General features: G+C 38.3%; 1 protein-coding gene across 1 annotated transcript in view; it reads left to right on the top strand.

Moving 5' to 3' along the window:
- The window catches only part of CEP192 (centrosomal protein 192), a 193928-nt gene that overhangs the window by 112944 nt on the left and 61033 nt on the right, over positions 1-19951 (top strand). The window contains exons 18-28 of the mRNA XM_023724815.1: positions 568-715; positions 5680-6601; positions 8147-8295; positions 9948-10178; positions 12382-12507; positions 12701-12844; positions 12967-13030; positions 13679-13818; positions 13920-14012; positions 14519-14637; positions 15525-15701. Of these exons, the coding sequence (XP_023580583.1) occupies positions 568-715; positions 5680-6601; positions 8147-8295; positions 9948-10178; positions 12382-12507; positions 12701-12844; positions 12967-13030; positions 13679-13818; positions 13920-14012; positions 14519-14637; positions 15525-15701 (2313 nt within the window). The remainder of the gene's footprint in view (positions 1-567; positions 716-5679; positions 6602-8146; positions 8296-9947; positions 10179-12381; positions 12508-12700; positions 12845-12966; positions 13031-13678; positions 13819-13919; positions 14013-14518; positions 14638-15524; positions 15702-19951) is intronic.

Raw genomic sequence — 19951 nt, 5'->3', positions numbered from 1 at the left:
TATTCTTTTAGTGAAGTCTTTATATTTATTGTTAATTTTTTTTTTCCTTAGGGTAGGTATCTAGATGTAGAATATCTGAGTCAAAGGACATGCTTTTATGCTTTTAATATGTACGCTTAATCACTCAGCCAAAGATTGTATAACTCTACGTTCCTATCAGCTGTTGTGTGACTGTTCCCATTCCTGTGCACTTACCTACATGATTCTTTTTTTCTTCTTTGCTCTTTGAAGGCAGGAATTTTTTAATGTTTTGTTCAGTTTTGTTCAGTGCCTTATAAAAATTTTGTATTGAATGAATGATTAACTAACATTGTTGTAATTATTTATTATGGTACTTATTAAAGAGGATGCCATGACATTTTTCTTTTACAGAAGTTTATCAGGTACTTTATTTGTAGGAATATAATTTACGATTTTAGATGACTAAGTGTAAGAAATGAATTTATGGTTGAGTTATTATATAGGCAGCTAGAGCAGAGACTGTAGGTTAACAAGATTGTAGGCAAGCAATGGAGATAATGTTAAAGGAATGAATAACTCGTCATGAGGTTTTCTTCTCTCTTCTAGGTGTGCCCATCCTCAGAAGCCCCCGAGTGAGAGTACATCATCTCAGTTGTCATGCTCATGTGCTGGTGTGAGCAGGCTGACGTACCTGTCTGAGCATGAGAGCAGCTGTCCTGTCTCAACCACAGGTTACAGCCATGAGGACCGTCAGGTGGGCAGGCATCTTTATTATTACTTCTGAAGTGTCATCGATGTATGATTCTGACTGAAGGTCAGAGCCACACACTTCTGTGTTGATGTTTTACCTTTAGCATCACTTTGTGTGTGTGTGTGTGTGTGTGTATGTGTGTGTGTGTGTACTGATCAGACAGCTACTCACACTGGGTATGCTCTAGGGATACACACGATTTAGTGTCTCCCCTCCACGGGCTGTCAGTTGGTGGAGGACACTGTAATGGCAGTGTGCAGTCATGCCTGCTGTGATCACACGCCAGTGTGCTATGGAAATGCAGAAGGTGATGGGGAGATGGTTCAGCAAAGGATTATTGGAGGATGATGTGCTGAAGGTGTATTTCACGGGACTGCTTGGAGTTAGTCAGGGAGGAAGCAAAGTAACATACGGGGGAAGGAATGGCACTGCGAAATACACATCGCATTTGAGGAGCTCCAAGAGGTTCAGAGCAGCTGCAGTGAGTCATGTGCATGGGAATGCGGAGGAAGTGAGGATAGAAAAAAAGGAGTGGCCAGGCCGCAAAAAGTCCTGGATGTAAAATCTGGGAGTGTGAAGGCTTTTAAGTAGGACACTGACATGATCGATTTTGCTGTTTTAAAAGCTTGCACCAAAAGCAGTGTAGAGGAGGGACTGGAGGGGAGCAAGATTCGAAACCCGAAGATTTGACATAAGGCTGCGTGTCATTCAGGCAAGAGACGGCGCTGCCTCGGGCTACAGTCATGGCAGTAGGAATGGGAGAGAAGCAGAAGATCTGAGAATCTTAACGTTCTCTGTGTGTGTGTGGGGGGGGGGGGTGTATTTTGTGAATGTGACAATATTTCATTTTTTAATGAGTTGAATATAATTGTTGTGAATATGCCATACAGGCTGCCTCCACCATGTTACTGCATATTTGCACTAAAGTTACTAAATGTATGATGTCATGTTAGACAACCACATGTTAGTCATACCACTTTAATTGAAACTGTCTTTTTAATTTTATTTTTTGTTATTGTTGAGACTATATGCAGCAGAACATACACCAATTCGACAGTTTCTACATGTGCAGTTTAGTGACATTGATTATATTCAAGTTGTGAAACCATACTTACCTTCCTTTTCTAAATTGTTTCTCTACCATTAACATGAACTCACTTCCCTCTAAATTTCCTATCCAATCTTTCGAGTTGCTGTTGTCAGTGTGATGCCATATAGATCTTAAAAGAGCACAGTGCTCAAGGCAGACATTCTTTTTTATAGTGGGGCTGGACTTTAAATTGGGTTTTTAAATCCATGTTATATGCTATTTCCATGTCCTTATACTTAACTTTTATTGTTTCTTAAATGGAAGCAAATGTGTTTGCATTTGTACCTAATTTGTTTTTATTTTATGTGTGTGTGTATGCATGCTAAGCCTCATTGCTATTAGTACTTTTTAAAGTACATAAGAAAATATTGAGTTTATGTATTTTTACTATTTTAGTATTACTCTACTGATGCTGTTACAGCCAACATAACAAGGGAAGGCAGACATTCTTTACTTACTAATTAAGCTAAGCTGTTGTTTGGTTTAAAGAAGACTTGAGGGAATATTTTCTGGTTTATCTCAGGACAGTAGTTTCGGGGATTCATCTAGCCTCCATGTCTCCAAAAAGTCTGAATTCCATGAGAATTTGAAATTCTGTTCTGCATTTTTCCCCTTTTGATCAGGATTCTTCTATAGAATCTTTGATCAAAACGTTCAGTAACGGTAGCCAGGCACCATCCTGTTTTTCTGGTCTCATGGCAAAGGACACCGCTGTTGATAGAGGCAATTAGCCACACATTCCGTTTCTTCCTCCTGTTCCTGATTCTCCTTCCTCTGTTGCTCCAGGCAAAAAGAGACCAATTATTATATCTTAGATGGCCACTTGCATGCTTTTCAGACTTCAGGCACTACACAGTGAACTAGGAGGTAGAACAGAAGCACTAAGCATAAATTAGGCTGGTTAACTGGGGTGCCCCATGAAACCATGACCCTAAACCTCCAAACCAGGAAACCAAATTCCATGAGGTGTTTGGTTTTACATAAGCAGCCTCAGCAGCTGCTCTTTGTTGTTGTTGCAAATATTTCTATCACATAACATTTGCCAATTTAACTTTTTACACATGTACAACTTACTGATATCCATTACATTAATCACCTGTGCCACCCTTACCCTTAATCACTGTGATTTTTTTCCATCACCGTAAGCCGGAAGTTAGTGCTCCATAAGCAATAGCCCCCCCACTTTCCCCCTCCACCCCGCCCCTGATAATTGCCAGTAAACTTTGGTCTCTATACATTTGCCTGTTCTTGTCTTTTTTTTTTTTTAAATATTTTATTGTGTATTTGATGAAAGTTTACATAGCAAATTAGGTTCCCATTTAACAGTTACTACACAAATTGGTGACATTGGTTAACGTTTTTCGCAATGTGTCAACATTCGCATTCCATTCTGGATGTTTTGTTTTCAGTAGTCTGGTTTCCCTGTCCCATTACCTTTTTGTCTTTGCTTTAGAGTAATTGTTGATCATTTGATCTTATATAGATGAGTTTTTTAAAGGCGCTTAGTACTTACTGGTAATACTCTGTTTTATGAGCCAGTCTGTTCTTTAGCTAAAAGGTGACCTCAGGGGCTAGTTTCAGTTCAAGGTTTAAAGGGTATCTCAGGGTGGTAGTCTCAGAGAGTCCTCTAGTCTCAACCAGTCCAGTAAGTCCAGACTTCTTAAGAATTTGAGTTCTGTTCCACGTTTTTGTCCTCTTCTATTAGGATTCATCTGTTGTGGCCCTCATCAGAACGGTGAACAGTAGTAGCCGGTAACATCTAGTTCTTCTGGTCTTAGGGTAGATGAGGCTGTGGTTTGTGTAGACTGTTAGTCCTATAGACTAGGTTCTTCTCTGAGTCTTTTGTTTCCTTTTTCTTTTGTTCCAGATAAGAAAAGACCGATAGTTATATTTTAGATGGTCACTAGCAAGCTTTTAAGACCGTAGACACTACTCACCAAACTAGGATAAACTTTATGAATTATATTATACCAGTTCAGGGAGTTTCCCTACAAGACTATGGTCCTAAGGCTTCAAACCCAGAAAAACAATTCTGCGAGGTGTTTGGTTATTTCTAAGAGGTGTCGGTAACTGTGCCCCCTATGTACTTCGTTATATATATGAATATATGTTCATACACACGTAGATTCATGTTCTGTGTACTTACATAGATACATACATTTGTAACCACATTTTTTTTTTTTTTGGTTGCTGTTGCTGTGTTGTTCTTGTCTTTTTATAGAAGTGAGGTCATACACTATTTGTCCTTTCGGGATTGACTGACTTCTCTCAGCATAATGTCTCCGAGCTCCATACATGTTGTAGCATGTATCAAGACTTCCTTTCTCTTTCTGGCTGAGCAGTATTCCATCGTACCACATTTTGTTTATCCATTCATCTGCCGATGGGCATTTAGGTTGTTTCCACCTTTTGGCTATTGTGAAGAGTGCTGCAGTGAACATTGTACATATATTTGTTCATGTTGCTAGAAAGCTGTCTTTTTTATTTTGTTTATATTAGATCTATGTATTCTTAGCATACAGTCAAACAACCCTTCTCTGCTACTTCCTCAGACAAATTATTAAACCTCTCAGTCTGTTTCTTCAGCTATAAAGAAGAAAAGTGATGTGAGTAGTGCTTGGCACCTCGTAAGGAAGCGCTATATATATATTAGTTGTTATTTTTAGCGATGTTGTTGTTAGTTGCTGTGGCGTCAAGGTTGACACCCTTATGTATAACAGAACGAAACACTGCCTGTCCGTGTGCCATCTTCATGATCACTGGTATGTCTGAGTTCATTGTTGTGGCTCTTGTGTCCATCCATCTCGTTGACAGCTTCCTTCATTTTCTTCTAAAACTTTGTTTTTCCGGCATCCATGGTATATTCAGTATTCGTGGCCAACACCACAATTCAAACGCATTAGTTCTTCTGTCTTCCTTTCATTGTCCAGCTTTTGCATCATATGAGGCAATTGAAAAGACCGTGGCTTGGGTCACCTTGTCATCAAAGTGACATCTTTGCTTTTTAAAACTTTAAAGAGGTTTTTTACAGCAGAGCTGCCAAATTCATTATGTCATTTGATTTCTTGACTGCTGCTTCCATGGACGTTGAATGTTAAGTGACAAATAATCTGGTGTTGTTTACTTACTGTCTTTGTTTCTAAAGCTTTGGTCCAGGAAAATTTCAAAACCAAGTGCCAAAAATAATTGTCAGTAAAGGTTAAGTATATGTTAGATTGTATGTAAATTCCAGCTGGTCCTTCCCGCAGGGCTGTAGATGTTACCCTTTAGGTTATGCATTAGAGAGAAATGAGTATATGAACAGTTATTACAACCATTACTTCATACTTAAGAAAATAGAACCACTGGGTTTAGAAGTTGGAAAAGAGTTAGTGCTCATAAAAATTAGCATCTTCAGGTCTTCAAGCACACACAGCAGTATACATAGGTCATGGAGGCTGGCGGATTAGGTTGGCTTTGCCTTGATTCTAACCTCGTGTTGATAACATTTCAAAAGCCTGCTCACTCCCCCTTTTGTTATTAATTAGATTTTTATTGTATAGTTTACAGAGAAAAATTCCTTAAACTCGTAAAAAATTACTTGTCTCTATTCCTTTATTTATGTAAGTATTTTCAGAGGTGTAATTGGTGTACACCTTCTATTTAGTTTCCTCATTATAATTACTTTCATAAAATAATGAATGCAAAAGTTCTAACTTTTAAGCCTGCATTTCACAGCTGCAAAACTACTTTTCTTTGTGTAAACTGAATTTTTTTCAGAGAGATAATGTCATGTACATCTCTTTATTGTATTACTTGAGAAGATGCCAGCATGGTTTAAGTTTATAATATTCAGGTTAGCTGTAGATTATTAAAAACATTTTTTTGTTACACTCAGAGTGATATCACCAGTGAGTTGAGCACCACAATTATTCGTGCCAGCCCAACTCCATTGGAGGAACACACTGTGGAAAACTTGAATGAAAAAGTTCCATTTCAAGGAAAAGAAAAAAGAACATTATCATCTGTTATTCAGAACAAATTGGATAAGAAAAAAGTGACTGAAACTACTTTCCAGAGTAGTAAAACTGAAGATGTAAAACCTAACTTTAGAGTTTGTAAAGATCCTCCTTCCAAAAGTGGAGATCTCTTTGAAACCCGTCTGGTAGGTTTGGCATCAAACTCTCATGAATTGGACCAGATCACTATGACTCTACCCAGCAGGGAATGTCTCAGCCGTCAGGCTTTGTCTACTACTGCTGACCTCCCTGCGTCTTGCCCGGAATCCGTTAACAAAGGTCAAAGAAGGACTTCCAAAGATGTATTAACTGCCAGCAGTGAATTAAGTGGCCCGATTCCTAACCAGACAGCTCCTGATAACCAGTGTTCCGCTGTCCCCAGCTTTGCAGGCCACGGCTCTGCTCCTGAGATGCAGCACCTGCCCGCTACTATTCCCACACTCTTGACTGGACATTCTCTGACCACTGTGCCTTTTGCCCAGCAGTATTTAGGGTCACTGCCTTCAGCTGGAAACGTCGCTTTGCCTCCTTGCCTTGTTGGTGGTGCCACAGTCTGTGGTTTCTCAGGAGGCTGTCCTCATCCTGCTCTCCCAGGAGAGCATGTTCAGAACTCGATGGCTGTGGGAATTTGTCTAGGACAAAATTTCAGCTCTGGATTGATGGGTACCACTTCTCTTTGTAACCCGTATTCTAATGCCTTAAATCAGAATCTTCTAAGTACAGCAAAACCTTTTCCTGTGCAATCTGTTGGTACAAGCTGTGGAACTGGTCCGTGGGATTCAGGAAGGATGTCAGAATTAGGTAAGATGCTCTGTTGTTCTCATTGTTGCTATTATTTAAAAGTTGAGTTTTCTCAAACCAGACCACAGAACTGATTTGTTTCAAGGTAATACTGGTTGGCCTTAATTTCTTGTAATGTCTTTTTTTTTTTTCCTTATCCTGAATTTTGAACACAGAGCATATATATTTCTGTGCCAGGGCCCCTGAGATTGCCTTAGAAAATATTAAAATTCATGTAGGTGAAAAGTTCCCTATGCCTTTATCTTTATTTTCCTTATCTCTCTTGCTCTGCTTTTGGAGTTCTGTTATTCTTGCAACTAAGAAGTACCCAGTTTGAGTTGGATCCCTGATGGGTGAGTCACCTTTCACCTTTAAGCCTTTTGGAGAGTGTTAAGGATTGAATTGTGTCCCCCAGAAAGTTAAGTTGAAGTCCTAGTCTCTGTACCATAAATATGACCCTCTTTGGAAATAGAGATTTTCTTTTGTTATGTTAATAATGTCATACCAGACTAGAATGGGTCATAAACCTAATCCCTTCTGAGTGATGCTTATAAAAAGTTTAGAACAGACACAGACATGCATGGCATATGCAAGCCGAGGAACGCCAAGAATTGCTAGCAGCAGAAAGAAACAAGGAATCTTCCCCTGCAGCCCACAGAGACAGAGACTGTTTAGTCCTACTGAATTTGGACTCCTAGCCTCCAGAACTTCGAGACAGTAAATTCCTGTTCTTTAAAACCACACACTTGTGGTGTTTTTGTTATGTCAGCCCTCGGAGACTGAGACAGAGTAACCATGTGGCAGCGAGAGACAGCTCTTCCACTCCTCTCTGTGTGGCTGAACTGTACCGTGGCTCTGCTGAGTCAGAAATGGGTGCTGTACTTTTCCTGATATGATACACACAGCCACTGGACTATTGTCTTTTTGTCTGCTGCCTTTTTCTTCTTGAAAAAAAATCCAAAGTAACCGCGGAAGGATGGTTAAAGATTGATGTTTGTGTTACACACTCTAAGTAGGTGCATACATCTTAAAGTTGTAGCCACTGTAGTTTCTTCTTAGGTTAGACAGTGGCTTATAATTTGTGGGAGAAAAAAGGAAGGGATGATTACCAATAAGTAATAACATCAAAGAGTTGGTTAGCTGTAAATTATGGGTTTGATAAATTTTAATGGATATTTTTTCCTGGGCTAGATGCGGAAGAAAAAATTGTTGGCAGGACTGTGCTGAGGCTTATATAATGTCAAGGATCCCTAAAGATTTGGGGCACTTGTACAGATAAAACCAAACTCATGGCAACCCCGTGTGTGTCAGATTAGAACTGTGCTCTATCTGGTCTCCAGTGACCAGTTTTTTGCAAGTAGATCACTAGGCCTTCTGAGGCACTTCTAGATGGACTTGGATCACTAACCTTTCAGTTAGCTGCTGAGTGCAATAAGCATTTGCACCACCCAAGGACGCCTGCATATAAGTAGGTGGTTTTCTATAATAGTTTTCATTTAACCGGTTGTGCTTTTAATCAGGTGTTTAATATAAATTACATTTTGATTATGCTTTTTTCTTATCCAGCGTATGTAAGAGTACCTGAGGAGTTGAAGTTCCCTCATGCTTGCTGTGTTGGTATTGTTTCCCAAACCCACCTCAGTGTCTTGAATCCAGCTGACCGCTGGTTACAGGTCAGCATTGGGGTGCTCAGTGTCAGTGTTAATGGTGAGAAGGTAAGCTTTCTGTATCGTTCTCATTTGACTTAACAGTTACTTCATGATTAAATGTTTGATTTCTCCTCTCTCTAGTACCTCCTTTTGTACAAGGGAATCTTTTCTAACCCTCTATCTTTTTTATACCCTGCACACAATCTTTGGAACAATATCTTTTTCTTGGCCCCCTTTTTGTTGTCGTACTTCCAGTGTGAGAAGTGAAATTTGTGTTTCTCATTGCTCATTATTTATTACCATTAAATATTATATATTTCATTGCTATTTACTTACAAAAGCCTATAAATTTGCTTTTAGTGCTATTATTTAAATGACTGAAAGCTCTGCGTTTCTGGTCTCTACTTGTTAGACATTTTGTGAAATGTAATTGAATATAAGTTACTCTCATTTTTCGGAAGAAAGAAAGATGTTACTCTTAAGACATACACCTTTCTTTAATAAGAGGAATCTTTATGACTAATGTGTCTGATCATTTTCTTACAGGATCTTTTGAAATACCTGAAAATATAGTTTTAACATGAACTCTTAGAGCAAGGGTCTCTCACATGATCAGTTACAGTTAGTAAAACTCTAGAATCTAAATAATATTCCTTTCCTGATCATAGTTAGTGATCATTTGAAAATCAGTGAGTAGGGAAGGTGGGAAATATGGTTAGCAACCACTGTTTTGGAGTGTTTGGTTTTGCTACTGGTACTTGGAAACAACCATTGGCAAATGAGTTTACTCCACCCTCTTACCTTCTAATAACATTTATTTACCTGGTAAAATAAGATTTTCTCTACCCTACCTCTCTCCTTTTCTTAGTCTTTTCCCTTAGCTATCAGATCCTGAGGTTAGATGAGAAGCAGGTAATTGGAGGCGGGGGTTGAGGATGGAGGGAAGTGAGATTTGAGGACTTCTTAGAGGTATCTAGGAGGGAGTGTCTTTTTTTTTTTTTTTTTTGATAGGAGTTAGTGTTGTCTCTGAAGTGGGGAGTTGAAAAGAAGATCCCATAAATTGGTGAGGAGAAGGGAACTGGAGTTGGTCATAATCATAGACTTTGAGGCCTTATGAGGGCCTTAGATATCAGTCTAACTCCCTTGCATTTTACAGCTGCAGAAACTGTGTCCTAGAGAGATTAAAATCATTTACTCCGAGTCACCCAGCTATTTTGTAATAGCTGAGTAAGTAGCAAGGCTAAGGTCTACTGATTTTACATTCTTGTACTCTTCATTACACTGCTCTGTTTTTTGGCCTTTGGTCGCAGCTTGGCTAAGTCAGGGATTCCTTGCAGATCAGAAGCTGGCATGTTATCCATAGCAATATGGTTAGTTTCTCTCTGGTACCAAAATGGATTAAAAAGAATTTACAGGGCTGTAAAGTGCGACCATTTTCAGTGCCTTTTTCGAGGAAAGTAAGGGTATAGATAAATTTGCTTACTTTGCAATAGACTAAGAACATAGTCTTGACTCTGAGAGAATAATTCAACTTACGAAGCATTTTGACCGATTGTACTTTAAAGATAACGAGTTACAAGATTTGAGTATTTTTGAAGAGGTAATAAAATGTCTAGATTTGGTAGTTTGAGTGACTAGGAAGAAGAAAAACTAGTTGATGCTACTTGTTTTTCCATGTGAAGCCGTTTGTTAATGAACCCTGTGACTCTTTTTTAAAGGTGGATCTTTCAAAGTATCCTTGTTTAGTTTTCAAGAATAAAGTCATCATAAGACCTCACACCACAGAAGAGATAAAAGTACTTTTCATACCGTCCAATCCTGGGATTTTCAGATGTATATTCAGTGTTGCCTCTTGGCCGTTTTCAGCAGATGCTGAGACGATAGTACAAGCTGAAGCCCTGGCCAGCAGAGTCATTCTCACTGCTGTTGCTGAGACCCCTGTCATCGAGGTAAGTGTTTGTAAGTGAATCTTTGTAATGCCTGACATTTTGATGAAGGCTGTTGAACCTTAAGAGTAATATTTGGGAAAAATGAATTTATGGTTTAATGTAGCACAAAGTTAGTTTCAAGTTAAAGAGTAGTTCTTAATATCTTTCTATTCCAAAATTTAAAATAATTTTTATTGTTTTATAGCAACAGAAATATACTTGCTAAGATATTTATAAAGCAAACTACATTAAACTCGATTTTCAACTGATTTCCATTATATAGTTTGATGCGCACTTATTAGGAAAGTGCCAGTGGTTCATGTTCTCCTTGTCCCTTTTTTATACCTGAAGATTATCTGCTAGCTGAAAAATTTTTCTCCTATAGTCACCTGTTTCCTGGAAGTGAAAAAAATTAGGTCTAGTCTCCTTGGGAGTAATGAAGAGGTCATTGTAACATACGTTCCTTTAGAGCAGCAGTTCCCAACCCTGGCTGCACATTGGAATAACACTGGGAAATTGAAATGCACCCAGCGCTTGAGCCCACCAACATCAGTTAAATCAGAGTGTGGGGTAGGGCCTAGCTGTCAGTAATTTTTAAGTCTCTGCAGAGGATTACAGATTGCAGCCTTAATTAAGAAATGTCTTTAGTCTTAATTGATTGTGAGTGAAATGAGAATTAATACCTTGAACGAGATTAAGGAATGTGGGAGGAGATACGGGAAGGTACGAAACAGGAAAAGCAGGACACGTCTTCAACATAATTAAATACTACTTGATTCCTCATATAACTTGAACCTAACAGGTTTATTTAACCACACTTAACAGGTGTTAATGAGGTCCTACTATTAATTTGTTTCATTCAGCAAAGCAATAGCTTCGATTCCCAGTTTAGAGGTGTGGTGTGAGGTACGAAGGGTAGAACAGCCCCCCATTGGGCTGCTGAGAATCATTCCAGTTTTTTTTTTTTCACAGTACAAATGCCCTTCCTCAACTTCTCCCTTTTGAACTTAAGTAGAAAGTTACCAGAGGGAATGCTTAGTAACTTAGCTCAGCAGTTTCTTTCATTTTCCAGGGCATGGAGGACATAGAATATGAAGATATTCTCTTATTATAAACCCATTACCATCATCTGCTAGTCACTTTTGCTGGATCTTTCGGATTATTTTCTTCATGTGGTGTCTAAGTTTTTAATTGATTTTTAAAATTTTATTCTGAACTCACCTTCACTGGAGCTGCTTTTTGCTATAAAAACCCCATGTGTCCTGGTTGGTGAAAGTGTCTCTACAGAGCACTTTGTGGCAATGCTAGGGGGCACTGGTGGCTTCAGTGACTCTCAGCTTGGGGTTCCCATATTTGGAGTGTGGCATAGGCAGATGTTCTTTTCATACCCACCCATCCCTGGACAAGTGTCCTTATTGCTTCCCAGAGTTTTTCTAGGTCCCTTCTCATAGAAAAGGCACGTCTCTGAATCTCTGGGCTTTACACAGGGAGTTTAAATTCCATTCCAACCTTGCCGTGCTTGCAACAAGCTTCAGGTCATGTATTCTATTCTCAGGGGCTATTCTTGGTGCCTGATTCTGAACCCAGAAACATAATGGGCCACTACAGAAGTCAGCTTCCACTCTCCAATCTGTCTTTGGTTTCCCTTTATTTTATGTTTGGCTAGGCCAGAAAAGGACTTGTTGTTGTTGTTAAATTTGCCCAACAGTTCAGGGATCAGTGTGAGGGTGGTCCCTGGTCAGAGAAGTCTGTCATGATCCAGCACCTAGGACACTGCTTGCTATGCAGTAGGCACTCATTTTAAATGTTTGAAACTTTCGAAATGTTCATTTTTATATACTTTTAAACATTTTCAGTCTTGTTAGAATTTTGGATTAAATCTGAAAATGCCAAGATATGTTTTAAAGGGGATTGAGATGCCAATATTCTAATAATAGAGCTCATTGAAAGGACATTTGTATATTTTCTAAAATTGTCAGCTTGGTTTAAGATCAAATAGTGTTTTCAGAGTAGCAGCAGCTAAGATAGTCCTTTGTTATGTAGTATATTTGGGAACATAGGCTACCTCAAAAGAACAATTTTTAACATGTATTTTGGTAGAAAATAGTAAATATAAAGTAGCCTGGGAAAACTTAGGAAAGTTTACCTTTAATGCTGACTCTTAATTTGTGGTAGAGAAGATATTTATTAGTATATTGATACTTTTTTTTCCCTCTGTCATTAGGTAGAAACAGAAAAGAAAGATGTTCTTGACTTTGGTGACTTGACTTATGGAGGCTGGAAAGCTCTCCCATTAAAAATGATAAACAGGACACATGCTACTGTGCCGGTCAGACTTGTTATTAATGCCGTGAGTACTAAAATACAGTAAGAAATTGCTTCAAAAGTGTACTGATCTGGAATTATAGATACTGCTAATATCATTCTTGGTTAATTTTTTCTATGAAAGTAAACTTTTTTGTTAACCATTCTGGGTCCTTAGAATGGTAGTTTAATGTTATACTGTTAGCACTTCTGAAACAGATTCTTCTGTTTCTGAACAGAATGCCATTGCCTGGCGCTGCTTCACATTTTCTAAGGAACCAGTTAATGCTTCTCTGAAAGCTGCTCCCTATGCCGACGTGATTGCTCAACTAACAGCTCCGTCTGTGATAAATCATGTGATGCTCGCCAGTTATGATGGACAGGTATGTGGGAACAGTGGAGAACTGGCTTAGAATTGGAGAGGAAGTTGCATTTCCAAACTGCTTTTCTTTCATTAAGATCTTAATCTTCATGCTGGTATGTGTTTTTGTTTTTCATTTTACAGGAGCCAGAATTTCTGATAATTTGGGTTCTCTTCCATAATCCAAAGAAACAGATGTGTTCTTCAGGTATTACGTTTACATTTTGTTAGAATTGCTTTACATAAGCTACAGATAAACTACAAATCTGAGACTATTTCATCTCTCAGTATATGTGAATACTTTGGTTGTTGATTTTGTTTTTGTTGTTGATTTATGACTTAGGAGACCCCATGTGTTAACAGAGTAGAACTGCTCCATAGGATTTTCTTGGCTATAATCTTTACATAAGCGATCACCAGGCCTGTTTCTTCTGCAGTGCCTCTAGGTGGGTTTGAACTGCCAAACTTTTTGGTTACCAGCTGAGCACAAACCCTCTGTACCACCCAAGGACCTTAGTATACGTGAATACTTTGGGTAACTTATCAAGTATTTTATGTTGTTTTAGAACTAGGGCAGATGGCTTGCCCTTCTGGGGTGTGGGTAACCTGAGCTGGGACCACTGGAAACCTTACGGGATCGTTTCTCTCATTTGATCTGATTGCATCCAGCAGTTGGGTGTTTTCTTCTGTTTTTCTCCTTTCTCTGCACTCATTTTGATTTCTCTCTGAATTATTTTAAAAATCTTCTTGCCTAAGATTTTTTGTGACCCCTCTAAGGACACTATTTTGGACCACTGATGGCATTTCCAGTTAAATAACTCTCTAGTCTCTGAACTAAAAGCACGATCTTTTATAGAGACTCTGGACTCGGCAGAAGAATTCTTGGCAAGAGTTGATATAGAGCTTGATAGCCCAAACCCTACTCCGGTTATTAAAAGTGTTAGTCTTCGAGCAAGAACAGGAGTAGCTAGGATACATGCTCCAAAAGATTTGCAGGTATCCTAAACTCTCCTTTTTTGCCATTATTTTTTTATGTTCAGGTGATGTCATTTTTTATGACAATTTTTCTTAAATCCCTGTTTTCTTCCCTCCTCTAGACTATGCATTTGTTTGCTAGTGTGGCTTCCTCATCAAAGCAGTGCTTACCTTTGAAAAATGCTGGGAATATCGAAGTTTATTTAGATATCAAGGTAAGAATCTCTATCCAAGTGATACAATATTTCTTCAGAGAATACATTCTGAAGGTCGCAGTGCTGCCTGCTCTGTCAGAGTGTTGTGAGGATCAAAATTTGTGCATGTGTTTAAAAAACTGAATTGTTACACTGGTGTAGAACATCACATGGTACTTGAACTTGGGCATCTAATATTTTCAGTATAAGAACCAAATTCTAGTTTAGTTTCTGAAAAATGCGTATGACACCCTGTGGAGAATTAGAAGAGAGTGATCTTATACACAGACTTGTTTCTGAGGCCTGCAGTGAGTGAGAGGGCGCTAGTGATAGGGAACTAGGAATGGGTGGGGTTTAAGGTTTGTTAGGGAGGAGAGAAAAGGATAAAGTATCCTTTTTCAGGAAAATAAGACAAGGTGGGACAGAGAGTCCATTGTAAATGAAAAAAGAGCATAAGACGAGAAGAGTAACTGAGTAAAAACTGTCTGCGTAAGTAGTCATTTAGTTATAATTATATAAATATTTAGATCCCAGATCAAGGAAGTCACTTCTCAGTGGACCCAGAAAATCTGTTTCTTAAACCCGGAGAAGAACGTGAGGTTATGGTTTCATTTACCCCAAAGGATTCCAAAACATGTGAGAAAAGGTAATTCAAAATTTTTATAATGACAAGTTTTTATTCATCTTTCTGAACAGCCATTTATTTAAATGTACTTCAGTCCACAGCCTGAATAATAAAGTACACATTTTACTTCACCTAATAGATGGTATAGCACTGCTTCACCTCTCTTCATTTAGCCTCAGATTTTCCTTTTTATTTACTAAAAGTCTCCTTTTAAACCAGCTGACTAGAAATTGATAAATCACTGTTAAGTATATTCTAACAAAAGTAAATACTAAAATGTCAGTTTAGATGTTCTCATTAGCTTTTTCTCTCGCTCCAAAGGACCTATTGGTTGACCTTGTAAGTTGTTTTATAAGATACTTTTTCCTATCACTTCTCCAGGTGTGTGACTTTTTGGTACCCAAATCATAAGTGAGTATCAGCTTACAGTAAGAATACTTTTGTCATTAGTATTTGAACTTGCTTCCATAAAACTAGCTTCAAAGCACCCTGTCCTCTGAGACTCACGTGGCTTATCTCCTGCCCTGGGTATAGGAAGCCTTAGTGTGTTCAGTCTGCCTCAGAACCTTATGAAGGAAAAGAAGAATCTTGCCTTCACAAATGTGAACACTTGTTCCTGGAGCACTTGCCCTCAACTTCACTGAGTTAATGCCTTCATCCGAGAAGTGTTCCTTGATTTGTCCCAAATTCCTCTAAATAGTATTCCTGTAGCACCGTGAATTTCTCACATCTTAGTATTGAGATAGGATTGTGGTCGTCTCTTGCCTTGTCTGTGTTCGGCTCTACAGCATAACCTCTAAGGGTGGGACTGACATTGTATCCTCAGCACCTAGCAAGGAAGCATGCAGGAAATACTTACCAAACAAATTGAATACAGGACATTCAACTTAGATTGCTTTGTTTGTTAGGATCATGAAAATATTTGTGCAGCCATTTGGACCTCAGTATGAAGTAGTGTTAAAAGGTGAAATAGTTTCTTCGGGAAATAAACCTCTGACACTCGGATCTTGCTGCTCAGATATTCCATCAGTTTTATCCAACAAGCAGTTTCTGGCTTGGGGAGGTGTGCCTCTTGGTAGAACACAGTAAGTATGAACATATTTTAGCTCCTGAGTGCTAAGATTTTGCTCTCATTACCTAATGATATTCTCTGCTGTGTTAATTATGACCATGTTATTGTTTTTAGAATACAGTTAAAGCTGTCTTATATTTGCTTAATCTTGCTGTTATGAATTTTAATTTTTAAATTAAACATCTCACCTCTTTTTTTAAAGGGTAACCAAAAAAATTTAGGTTTCAGTATTCTGAATCTCTTTGGTAAATTCTCTGCTGATTACTAAATTTAGGCAATTAAGAATATCTGTGTCGGCGCCCTGGTGATGCAATGGTTAAGAGCTCAAGTGCTAACCAAAAGGTCGACAGTTTGAATCCACCAACCGCTCCTTGGAAACCCTATGGAGCAGTTCTGCTCTGTCCTATAGGGTCACTGTGAGTCGGAATTTACGATAATGGGGTTTTTTTTTTGTTTTGTTTTGTTTTTTAAGGTTCCTTCTATGGATAGCACTATGGAAAAGTAGAAGGAAAAAGTAATCAAGAGACATTATACTCTGTTTCAGAAGTTAACAGTATAGTTGGTGAATTTAGTACATTGTAAGAGAGTACAAGGGAATCTCTAATGGAGCAGATATCCTCACAGAATGTATCGTGGACGTTAAGTGATACATGACTGTATTCTTATAATCCTTTTTATTTCTATAGGGTTTGTGAAATTTCTAGTTTTCCTCTGTTACTGATTTCTACTTTCATGCCATTGTAGCCAGAGAAGATTCTTTGTATGGTTTTAGTCTTTTAAAATTTATTAAGACTTAGTTTTGTGAGCTAGTTATGGTCTATCCTGTAGATTGATCCATGTGCACTGGGGAAGAATGTGTATTCTGCAGTTGTTTAATGGACAGTTCTATATATGTCTGTTAGGTCTAATTGGTTTATTAAAAAAACCAGTTGCTAAGTCAATTCTGGCTCATGGTAACCCCATGTGTGTTAGAGTAGAGCTGTGCTCCAGAGGGTTTTCAGTGACTGATTTTTCAGAAGCAGATCACTAGGCCTTTCTTCCAAGGCTTCCCTGAGTGCCATTTACACCACCCAGGGACTCTTAATTGTTTTATAGTGTTGTTCAATTCCTCTCTTTCCTTATTCATCCCCGTCTACATGTTCTATCCATTGTTAAAAGTGGTGTATCGACATCTCCAGCTATTATTGTAAGACTGTTTCTCTCTTCAGTTCTGTCAGTATTTGCTTCATATATTTTGGGGCACTGTTGTTTGGTGCAGTAGCCCTGGTGGTTCAGTGGTCAAGCACTTGACTGCTGAATGAAAAGTCGATTGTTCGAACCTACCAGCCGCTCTGTGGAAGAGATGTGGCAGTCTGCTTCCATAAAGATTATAGCCTTGAAAGCCTGTGGGGCAGTTCCACTCTGCTGTTACAGGGTTCCTATGAGTCGGAATCAACTCAATGGCAATGGATTTTGGTTGTTTTTGGTATATATGTATTTATAGTTCTATCTTCTTGTTGAATTGACCCTTATATTGTTATATAATGTCCTTCTTTGTGTCTTATAAAGTCTAGTTTGTCAGCTATTAATATAGCTAATGTAGCTCTCTTTTGTTTGCTATTTGCAGGAAATATTTTTTCCATCCTTTCACTTTCAACCTACTTGTGTCTTTGCATTTCCAGTGGGTCTCTTGTAGACTGCGTATGGATAGTTTTCTTATCCATTCTGCCAACTTCTGCCATTTGATTGGAGGGTTTAGTCCGTTTATATTTAAAATAATTACCCATAAGGAAGTCCTTCTGGCATTTTTGCTATTTGTTTTCTGAGTGTCTTATACCTCTTCTTGTTCCTCATTTCCTCCAGTACTACCTGCTTTTGTGTTCAGTTGATTTTTTTTTTAGTGAACCATTTTTATTCCCTTCTTGGTTCCATTTGTGTATATTTTTTAGATATTTTCTTTGTGGTTACTATGGGGATTTTATTAAAATCCTAAATGAATAGCAACCTAGTTTATATTGATACTAACTTAACCTCAATAATATACAAAAACTCTGTTCCTATACCACTCCTTCCCCCCTTTTATATTGTTGTCACAAATTACATCTTTATATACATTTGTCTTTTAAATCGTGTAGGACATAAAAAGTAGAATTACAACACAAAAATACTGTGAAACTGCCCTCTATATTTATCCATGGAATTGTTTTTGCTGGAGATCTTTTTTTCCTTCACATGGCTTTGAGTTACCATCCAGTGTCTTTTCATTTCAGCCTGAATAGGACTTCCTTTAACTTTTTTTGCCCCTAAATTTTATTTATTTTGTTGTTGTTGAGAATATACACAGCAAAACATATACCAATTCAACAGTTTCTATGTGTACAATTTTGTGACATTGATTACATTTTTTGAGTTGTGCAACCATTCTCACGTCCTTTTCTCAGTTTTCTCTCCCTCGTTAACATAAACATGTGCCCCCCTAATCTTTCGAGTTACTGTTTCATCCCATAGAGACAGTTCGTAAAAGAACATAGTGCTCAAGGCAGACATTTTTTACTAGTTTAACTAAACTGTTATTTGATTTTAAGAAGACTTCAGGGAGTATTTTTGGTTTAAGGCTTAAAGATTATCTCAGTGCAGTAGTTTCAGGGGTTTATCCGCCCTCCATGGCTCCAGAAATTCTGGAGTCCATTAGAATTTTAAATTCTGTCCTGCATTTTCCCTCTTTTGATCAAGATTCTTCTATGGAATCTTCGATCAAAATGTTCAGTAGCAGTAGCTGGGCACCATCCAGTTCTGGTCTCATGGAAAAGGAGGCAGTTAACAACACATTCCATATCTTCCTCCTATTCCTGACTCCTTCTTCCTCTGTTGCTCCAGGTGAATAGAGACCAATCGTTGAGCCTTGGATGGCTGCTTGCAAGCTTTTAAGACCCCAGGCACTATGCAGTGAACTAGGATATAGAACAAAAGCACTAATCACGTTGTCAGGACAGTTAACTGGGGTGTCCCATGAAACCATGACCCTAAGCCTCCAAACCAAGAAACTAAATCCAATGAAGTCTTTGGTTGTACATAGGCAGCCTCAGCAGCTACTCTTTCTTTTTTGTTATTGTTGTAAATATATCTATTACACAACTTTTGCTAGTTCAACTTTTTACAGGTATACAATTTATTGACAACAATTACAGTAATCAGCTGTGCAGCCCTACCCTTAATCAGTGTGATTTTTCTATCACCATTGATCCCCCTTTTTGCCCTTACTCCTGCCCCTGGTAAGCGTTAATAAACTTTGGTCTCTATATGTTTGCTTTTTCTTGTCTTTTTATATAAATGAGGTCATTCAATATTTGTCCTTTTGTGATTGACTTACTTCACTCAGCATAATGTTTTCCAAACCTATTCATACCGTAGCATGTGTCAAGACTTTGTTCTCCTACTGGTTGAGAAGTATTCCATTGTATGTATATACCACATTTTTATCCACTTACCTGTTGATGGGCATGTAGGTTGTTTCCACCTTTTGGCTATTGTGAATAGTGCTGCAGTGAACATTGGTATACAAGTCTCTTTTTGAGTCTCTGCTTTCAAGTCTTTTATGTACATACCTAAGAGTTGAATTGCTGGTTCATATGGTGGTCCTGGAAACCCTGGTAGTATAGTGGTTAAGGGCTACAGCTGCTAACCAAAAGGTCAGCAGTTCAAATCCACCAGGCACTCCTTGGAAACCCTATGGGGCATTTCTGATCCGTCCTGTAGGGTTGCTGTGAGTCTGAATCGACTTGATGACAGCGGGTTTGGTTTTTGGTTTTTTTTAGGGTAGTTCATTTTTAGTTTTTTGAGGAACCACCACGCTGTTTTCCCCAATGGCTGTACCATTTTGCATTCCCACCAGAAGTAGATAAGGGTTTCAGTTTCCCCACATCGTTGCCAGTAGTTATTTTCTTTTCTTAGCCATGCTAGTGGGAGTAAAATTATATCTCATTGTGGTTTTGATTTGCAGCTTTCTGATGGCTAATGATGCTGATCATCTTTTCATGTGTTTAGTGACCATTTGAATGTCCTCTTTGGTGAAATGTCTGTTTAAGTCCTTTGCTCATTTTGTGATTGGGTTGTTTGTCCTTTTGTTGTTAAGTTGTTGAAGTTGTATACATATATTGGTTATTAGTTTCTCATCAGACATATGGTTTCTGAAGATATTCTCCCAGTCTGTAGCTTGTCTTTTCACTTTTTTGGTAGTCTTTTGATGAACAGAAGTTTTTAATTTTTATGAGGTCCTATTTATTT

This window comes from Trichechus manatus, unplaced genomic scaffold (genome assembly GCF_000243295.1).
Source record: "Trichechus manatus latirostris isolate Lorelei unplaced genomic scaffold, TriManLat1.0 scaffold00262, whole genome shotgun sequence".
Classification (NCBI taxonomy): domain Eukaryota; kingdom Metazoa; phylum Chordata; class Mammalia; order Sirenia; family Trichechidae; genus Trichechus; species Trichechus manatus.
The sequence above is the reverse complement of the archived record's forward strand: the minus strand, read 5'-3'. Positions and strand labels throughout refer to the sequence as shown.